The sequence below is a fragment of the Haemaphysalis longicornis genome, unplaced genomic scaffold (assembly GCF_048455015.1).
Source record: "Haemaphysalis longicornis isolate Haplotype H1 unplaced genomic scaffold, Haemaphysalis longicornis Haplotype H1 scaffold_1, whole genome shotgun sequence".
Lineage (NCBI taxonomy): Eukaryota > Metazoa > Arthropoda > Arachnida > Ixodida > Ixodidae > Haemaphysalis > Haemaphysalis longicornis.
Window position 1 is genome coordinate 80,528,240 of NW_027526203.1, and position 8,625 is coordinate 80,536,864.

At 45.4% G+C, this 8,625-nt stretch overlaps 1 protein-coding gene across 1 annotated transcript; it reads left to right on the forward strand.

Moving 5' to 3' along the window:
• The first annotated feature begins 224 nt into the window (after positions 1-224).
• LOC144138052 (uncharacterized) lies at positions 225-8,125 on the forward strand. Its single transcript, XM_077670163.1, has 4 exons — positions 225-398; positions 4,614-5,375; positions 6,352-6,492; positions 8,111-8,125. The coding sequence occupies exons 1-4, from the start codon at positions 228-230 to the stop codon at positions 8,123-8,125; spliced, it is 1,089 nt and encodes a 362-aa protein (XP_077526289.1). The 5' UTR covers positions 225-227.
• The last annotated feature ends 500 nt before the right edge of the window (positions 8,126-8,625 follow it).

Below are 8,625 nucleotides of genomic sequence, written 5' to 3' on the forward strand. Positions count from 1 at the left end.
GGAAAGTAAAGAGCAAATCGGACAAAACCGCAAAAGATGACGGGGCGTGTTGCCTGTCTTTTGCGTTTTGTCCATTTAGCCACACAATTATGAGGTTTGTGTGAAGTCATCCAAGGACCTCTTGCACTCATTTCTGTTTTACACCAGGCTTCGCTTGTTGTGTGCTAGCACATCTGGCACCTGATGAGCCATGCGTATTTTCTTTCATGCAGAACCCAGCGGCGTTCATGACGGACAACAGTGCAGCAGAAAAGGCAGCACTCCTGGAGACACGGCCAGAGGCCCGGCAGCTGCTCTGCCACTTTCACGTGGCACAAGCGGAATGGCGCTGGCTGACTCTTGCCAAGCATGGGGTTGCTGTTCAAGAAAGGAAGCAGCTCATGGCAGCCTTCCAGAAGGTACGATCACAGGCTGCTCTCGATAATTCTGAAGTGATGTGCTCGTCTCGGCAATTTTACGTAGAATCTGATGGAAGAAATTTCTCAATCATTCAAGGCTAAAATCCATTAAGTCGGTTAATTGGAAGTTATCTTCCATAAAAGGCATTGAGGTGACCATGATTTCTTGATAAAGTTCAAAATTTTCAGGCTGGTAATAGCGTCATGTTTTGTACTCATGTTGGTGCCATCACAACTGAGGCAGCGCAAAGTTTAGAAAGTGGCGAGCCAGTTGACACGCAAGCTAGTGTACACATGTCTCCCTTGTTATGTCCTCAACCTCCTTTGTTGCACACAGTGCAGTGTGAGCCCTTTGTGTGGTGGACACTTTAGGCTTTGATTTTAGAGATAAGTGTCAACTATAATGGCAACTCGTGTCGTACACCCAACTTGGCAATGAAAGTTGAAATTCTGAGTGAACTCAAGAAGGGAGACATGTTGCAGAATACGAATGCTGTTCTTGTGCTTTTTGTTTAATTGGAAGTTTGGTTAATTCGAAGTGTTTTGCGGTTCCCTTGGACTTAGTTTTAATTACCAGCAGTCAACTGAAAATTATCTTGGTCTCACTGATGGCAGTGAGGTAACCAAAATGCTCTACAGGAAAGCCAGATTTTCATAATAGGAGGGCAAATGATTATGATGGTGATGATGAAACAAGAAAAAAAATAGTTCCTGTGGTTGAAATCTAACCTGGGTCCCTTACGTTATAAAGGGAACGTCTATCCGACTGTGCCATCATTGCATTCAGCTCACTCAACATTTCCTTTGGGTTCGTTGCGCGGGCATTGGCTTCAGCTTTCGCTGAGTTTAAGTAGATTTTGGCTTTTTACTTTGGCAGTTTTGGACGTTGTTGATTTTGGACGTTGTTGATGGTCTAACCATGGCAATGAGTTGGGGAGGGGAGGAGGGTGCTTAGCTTTCTCGTAAGGGATTCATTTGCTGTCATCTGAGTTTGGACTGAAACTTGTAGGCAGTCTGCACTTTGATTGGCACTTCACCATTTCGATTTTCACACGCAAGTAAGCTTTGCGTTTAAACCATTGCCATTGTTATATGGAGGGGCTTCTGATTTCTGTGTGCTGGTATCATATCAAGCTGACTCATCACTACTGCTTCCAACTCAGGGGTTCTTGGTTTAGTAATGCATGCTAGGCTTGATTTGGTGCGTCACTTCTAGCCTCTTTGGCTTGTTAAATGTTTGTTGCATCCGACGGCAATTAAATTTTTTCCCTTTCTATTAATGCACTGAATGCTACAACAAATATGTATTGGTCATGTGTGTATGCAGCAGTCAGAGTTATTCAATGCATACCAGTGGCTGTGCTTTTTAATGTCCCACCTGCGAGCACCCGTCACAGGAATGGTTTCGGTCACTGTCTGTTGGCAAAGCCAAGTGGGGACAAAACTGAAATACAGCAGCTCTAAAAATATTATGGTAGACATTCTTCAACATTATGAGAAGGTTTAATTGCAATAAGAAACTGGCCATTTTGAATATTTTAACAGCTTTAAGAGATTCAGTATCATCATAAATTGTTACAATCCCTTTCCTGATAGTCCAACTTGTTCCGATGAAGGCAGGCAAATGCAATGTCCAGAGCTATAAGGAAACAAATCAGGACCCACCAAATTTACATGGTCTCTGTGGAGAGTTTTTCAATTCCATTTATTAGAATAACTCTGTGAAGCCATGGGATTTGGGCACAGTTTAAGAAGTATAGGTGATGATAACTCTGCTTCGTATGTAGTAGATGTAAGTAGCAACATTTTGTTTTGCTGGTGCGTACGCCTACTCCACCACCACCCATCATAAGAGGGCCCCATGGTGTCGAAATGCCTTCTCTGGTTGTCTGTAGCGGCACTTAGTTCCTGAGCGCATTTAAAGAGCAACAGGGTGCACTTTCTTTTGTGCCTTTTTTGGCTGTGCCCGTTCATGTGCACGTGCCTTGAACAAGAAAACTGTTGCGTACCTGTGCTACATGAGTGTTTGGAGGACCTTCGAACACATCCCCTCTCGGGTGAATTGCCAGTTGCAGGAAAAGCCACCGAGTCGCTTGTAAATTGAGCCAATGGAGAATGCAACCTGAAACTGTTATTGAAAGAAAAAAATGCTTTAAATGGGCAAGGCTGCACTCAATTACTGGAAAGGTCGATACTATTTTTAGCAGGCCTGAAATAATGATAGTGTGCTGGCATACACTGCTTGCATGTTGAGGGAAATGATATGAACGGCACGTGCCATGTGTTATCAGCGTCTTAAAGGAGCCATGAAGAGAAAACACAAGTTTGGTTCATTCAAAAGATTGTCTCGTTAGAATCATACTGACACCACTTTTAACGTAAACTTCGCTCAAATAAGCTACATAATTAGGAAAAACGGGAATGGTCATGCGACCCACCAGCTCATTTCCCGCAACAGAACCTGTGATGTCACATGGGCTAAGCTCTGCGATTGGCGGAGGCTGGCAGAAGCAGACGCAAATTAGGTAGAGCTTACAAACTAGACGAACGAGCGATTTGCGCTTAAATTTAGGGCACATTCTTTACAAAGCAATAGGAATGATGGGACAAACAGTGGAAGTTACGAAAGCACATGTAAACATAGAAGTACTGATGCGTTCTGCTGTTCGTACTGCGCACAGCATGCTTTGGTTTAGCTGCACAGCACTATGGGGCTTGGGGTTGTCTCAGACGACACTGGCCGATTGACGCAAGCAACGGTGTCTTACGTGACCCCATTTGTCGAGCGAGCACTGTTTCAGGGAACGAATATTTTCTCCCAGAACAAAAACAAGCCAGGTTTAAATGCGGGCAAAAACAAACCAAACGCTTGCCACGGTATGGTGGCGCCATCTAGGTTACGGAACGTAAAGAAACGCGGGAACAAACCAACACCGCTACAGGGTGGAGACAACCTTTGAACGGTCCCGTGCCGCCGCAATTGGGCCAACGGGCTCAACGCGTTATTCTTTTCGTTTCCCACGAGACCTAGCAACGCGAAACAGACAATATGATTCAAACTTCTTCAGTAAACCGCGTTGCGGCGATAATTTTAGCGCGGTTTTGACACAATGACTTGCTTCGGCAGCGAGCGAGCAACCGAACATGGCAACGCCAGCGTTACGTGTCTCTACCCTGTACAGCGGATGCGTGAATGAAGGTACTCTAGGCTGCAGAGCGGTCGGTTCCCATGATGTCACTTGGGACCACGAAAACGCACGATTGAGCGGGAAAATCAAAATTTTAACCTAAATTGTTTAATTTCTCAGTGAATAAAGCACCGTTTGTATCCGGACAAGCGCTGGGGGCACTATAAAACACGAAATCTTTCGAATAAAACCAACTTGCATTTTCTCTTCATGGCTCCTTTAAATAAAACAAGGAATGTGGTGGGGCACAAGGGTCACTCAACTTCTCAGCAAAACTGCACCAGCTTCTTAATGCATATAGTGAAGGGAACTCTCACGCAATGCTCACAACAAAGGGTAACACTGAGTTGCTTTTAATGCGGAAGTGTTACTTTGCTAAAGGGGAGGTGGGGGTGGGGGGGACTGTGCACCTGGCTAGTGTCCACAAAAGCCGCGTCTCACAAGCACATGTGTTTGTGGCCTCTCCCACCGGTACATTTTGATGCTGGTGAATGGCTTATGAATCACAGCACGTGGGTTGAACGTTAATATTGGGAACACCAGCCCAGCACCGAGAGAAGGAAATGCAGATTCTGCGGCGTGTGACTCGTTTGGCATCTACAAAGGGAGTGTGCTTGCAAATGCAGTCCTAATTGGCCTGGAGTTTCCACTGCAACACAACTTTGCAACGCTTTGTTGTAACAACAACCTGAGCCAAAATAAACTTCTAAGATCGAACCTCTTAAGAATATGCTTAGGGATCCTCTGCAACTTTTGTGAATGCACCACTGTCACAAACTCTCATACTTTGGCCTGTGGCAGTAGCACCATGGCCTTTTTTTTTTCGTCTTGTCTTTTTTTTGTGCGCATTGCTGTTTTTTTGCAAGCCATGAAAATTGACTGACTAGGCATAAAGCATTCCATTTGACTGGCAGTAAACATTTCACATTTTTGCACACCTATAATATGTATGTGTTGTGTGCATGTATATGCAATGTATGCATATTATATGTGCATGCACATATGTCTGTGACCTCCAAATGTGCAGGTCATGTATGCTGATACGCCTGAAAGCCTGGAAGCAGCCAAGAAGGAGCTCCACTCCCAGCAACATGCAGGCTACATCAACCGCGTGGACACTTTCATGGAGAAGGAAGCGGAGTGGGTCTTGCTCTTCCGTCTGCACTTCAAAACAAGGGGCCACAACACAAAAAATTACTCTGAGGCTTCCATCAGGATTTTGAAGGACATTGTGCTGAGTCGCACTAAAGCCTATAATGTTGTGGCCCTGGTGGAGTTCCTCGCGGTCACGTGGGAGACGTACTTCCGCAACCGAATTATCGACCATGCAAACTCGCGTGTGGCAGGGCACAGGCTTCTGTATGAGAAGCTCCTCAAGCGACTCCCAGAGACTGCCAAGGATCGTACAGTATCCTGTGGGGACGGCCTCTACGTCGTACCAAGCGGCAAAGAGGACGGCCCGATGTACAACGTCAACTCCACCATTGGGCTGTGCACATGCCGCTCTGGTCAGCAGGGTGCATTCTGCAAACACCAGGCGCTTGTGCATAAGGTGTTTGGTGGAACCTTCCCCAATGCACCTCTGCTGACCAGGGAAGGTCGGCACGAGCTCGGTAGGCTTGCACTGGGGGATGCGTGCCCTGGAGCCGAGTTCTTTAAAGGACTGCACGAGAACTCGTCAGAGCCTCAAGCTGCTCCTGCAGAGCATTTTGACGTTGAAGAGCCATTGCAGCCCTCAAATGGAACAAGCTGCAGGCCTTCAAGCAGCCAGGAAATACAGGAGAACAAGGTTTGTACCACCCTGCTGTTTTTCTCCAAGGCAGCCAAATTGCCCGAACTGTTGCGTCACAGTTTCGCAAGTAGATGCCCCGTATATTTCCACTGGTAGTTTTCAAAGGAACCATGTGGAACCTTTATATCAAACCTCTGCAGAAGAAAATCCTGAGTATAGTGGGGTAACAAGGCACTGTAATTGTATGCCTGCAAATAAACCTGCAAGCTTACTCAGACTCCTTATAGCAATCCAGGTATTTCTGTTTGAACTTAAAGAAGCCTTTGTTAGTGAAGTCAAAGTGATGTCGAAGACTAATTTCTATTTACAGTGTAGTGGTTAAGGGAAAGCAGCAAAGGATCTAGCTCATTGTCAGGGAGCGCACAGGCATTGGAGGTCACTGGGAATGCAGACGGTCAAAGACCAGAGTGCTTGCTTGACCATGCAGCTGACAGTACTTGTTGCTTTGATGTATGCAAGTAAGCCATTTCTCGTAGGTTAGTGAGAAGCCATCTACCAATTTACTTGATCCATAGTAAGTTCTGCACAATTTTCTACTAGTCAGCATAGGCTCTCACTGAATCTAGAACAATTTTGTAATCTCAAAATGATTGACAGCGATATATTTTTACTAGGTGATTGCTAAGTTTTACATGTTAAGATAATTTTTGCCTAGCAAAAATTAAGATTCACTCTGCGATTCTATTTAGTGACGATGTTGATGAGAAATTTTCTGGAAAAAATCTGGTTCGGCTTGATTTGTAGAAATGTCTGCAGTGCATAAGGCGCTAAATATTGACTTCTACTTAAAAATAATACACCCTCAAAATATAATGGCATTCACCATGCAGCATGTAATTAGTCAATGCAGTGCGATAGTCCAAATTGTTAGAATTTTTACGGCCTACCATTTATGAAGCATTACGTAGCCAAACTGCCTCCAAGAATTGCTGGCTACAGAAAAGCATTGTTGCATTGTCTTCAATAATTTCAGGGCATGGATTCGGATTCATACAGAGACATGCTGTGCTCATTTGAGCAGTTGGAATCCCTGGCCAAAGACAACCCCGCCTGCAGCAAATATGCGGCAAGCATTGCCAAGCGCCTGAAAAAAATAAGCAACCAGCAGGCTCTTGTTGAGGCTTTAATGAGAGTAGATGCCTCACTTGCCAAAGCCACTAGATCGGGCAGCAGAATCAGTGTGCAGCCGACAAGCATCGCAAGACGCCGTGCCGGCTTGAACAGGGGATCGAAACGTGTGCCACCCGGCCGACCACCAAAAGGGCCAGCAGCAAAGCGTGCAAAGCGGGTGCACTCGTTAGTTGAAAACGTCCATGCCAACGTGCCTTCTGCGAAGTGATTTTGCAGTGAATGTGGAGTTGCGGGGCAGTTTGCTCAACAAGTGCAACGCCGCTTTTCCTGAGGAAGCTGGGCAGTGTGGAGGTGAACTTGTGTGGGATGGTGCGACTCCTTCGAGGTTGTGGTTAAGAAAGTGCATAGCGCAGATTTCGGTGTTTGTGCTGGTGTTGTGATTGTGGTGTTCAATGTGCCGAAGCTAACCCTGGGCTATGAGGTCCGCCATAGAGGAGGAGCACCTGGCCACCTGGGGACCTTTAACGTGTGTTGAAATCTCGAACACATGGTCGTCTTTGCTTTTCACCTCCATCAGAAAAGCGTGGCCACCACAGCCAAGAAATGTGTGCAAGTGCAGGATAGTGTGGTTCCTTTGGAGTGATTCTTCAATGTGCTTGTGCTTGGTGTTGCCGCAGAACATGGCTAGGATTAGGTTGGTGGCTTTTCCTATGGCTTGTAATGGTATGTATTCAGTTCACAAGCTGGTTGCAGCACTGTGAAAGCTGGCCAGATTTCAGCTAATCAGGAGCTGAGCTCATGCATGTTGTGTTAGTCCATGCTGTCTTTCAGCCGTGGCCTAATAAATTGAATGCTGTACCGTGAGAACATGTGATAGTCAGCAGACCCAAATTTGAACCCAAATACATTGAGATTACACTTTTTTTTTACCATGAAACATATCGCCTCCAGCCCCAGCCAGTATTTATGTCCCTTACGGGTTCCCAAATGGGTGCGTGAGGTAGGAATTGTGCCCAGAAAAACTACAACACCCTTTGACACCATGATGTATTCAGCTGGGCATTCATGCTTTTGCCTTCACAACCCCTATGAAACAAAAATGTCCTTGTACATGATGTATTCAACTGGACATTCATGCTTTTGCCTTCACAACCCCTATGAAACAAAAATGTCCTTGTATTTTGTTTCGTAAACCTGTGCAACCCATTGAAATCAAATCCCTGGCTATTTTACCACCATATGAATGGTTCGCACCACAAACTTTTTCTGGAATTCTCTTCTTAAAAAATTTTTTTTGTTGGTGTATTAGCAGTATGGTTCATCTGTAATGCTATACTATGCAGGGTAGGCCAGCATTTTTCTGGGGAAGCACAAATAATTCATGTTCATAGTGAGAGCAGAGTTGACCCAATTCCACCTGCTTTTTCGCTACTCCTTTTTCTTCTCCCCTTTCTTGCCCAAAATGGTGGGAAGCAAAGCGCATGTCTCTTGTTGATTTTACATCCTCCCGCGCTGCAGTGTTTGCATCTGCCTCAAATAGACAGAAGCTCTGCAACACCTGCTGATTTTGCTGGCTGTTCAGTAGCTTCTTCAGCTGTCACGGCATAAGGATCCCTCTTCGACATTGCAAATTATTGAACCAGAATGTTCACCTCTCGCAGATGCTCACGCACTAAGTCCCATAGTTAATCCGTAAACTTTTGAGTTCCTTGTAGCAGTGCAGATGTACCGCTTTCGACGCTTCTCGCTCCGTGGTGGCACCTGGGTTGAACATTCGGTCGGACCCTGTACCCGTTGGTCTGCAGCATGGACAATTTTTCCACTCTTCGCCGTGAGTGTGTGAATTTTGCACAAGTGGATGGTGAACACGTGGGTCCTTTTCTTTGCGAGTGCCTCGTGAAGTGCCATTTTTGTGAAAGTTGCCGTATTAAACATATCCCATATTGTACTCCATCTTGCTGTTGCTTTGCAGTGTCATAAAATTTACTGGTTCTTGTGTTTGGTTTTGAGCACTTGGGTCTAGTGTTAAAAGTTGCATACATGAAGAGAGCCTTATTGAGTGCAAATTTCATTTGTCGTCATCACTCTACTGTTAGTTTGCTAAATATGGTTACCATTGTTCTATGATAAAGCATGTACTGCGGAAAAGGCTGTTGCTCTGTGTTACCCTACATTA

What these genes read in the sequence shown, in the direction of transcription:
- LOC144138052 (XM_077670163.1), top strand. Translation starts at nt 228, where the DNA reads ATGACGGACAACAGTGCAGCAGAAAAGGCAGCACTCCTGGAGACACGG. An exon ending in TCATGGCAGCCTTCCAGAAG is followed by an intron (nt 399 to 4,613) that starts GTACGATCACAG and finishes CCAAATGTGCAG; the next exon opens with GTCATGTATGCTGATACGCC. An exon ending in AGGAAATACAGGAGAACAAG is followed by an intron (nt 5,376 to 6,351) that starts GTTTGTACCACC and finishes CAATAATTTCAG; the next exon opens with GGCATGGATTCGGATTCATA.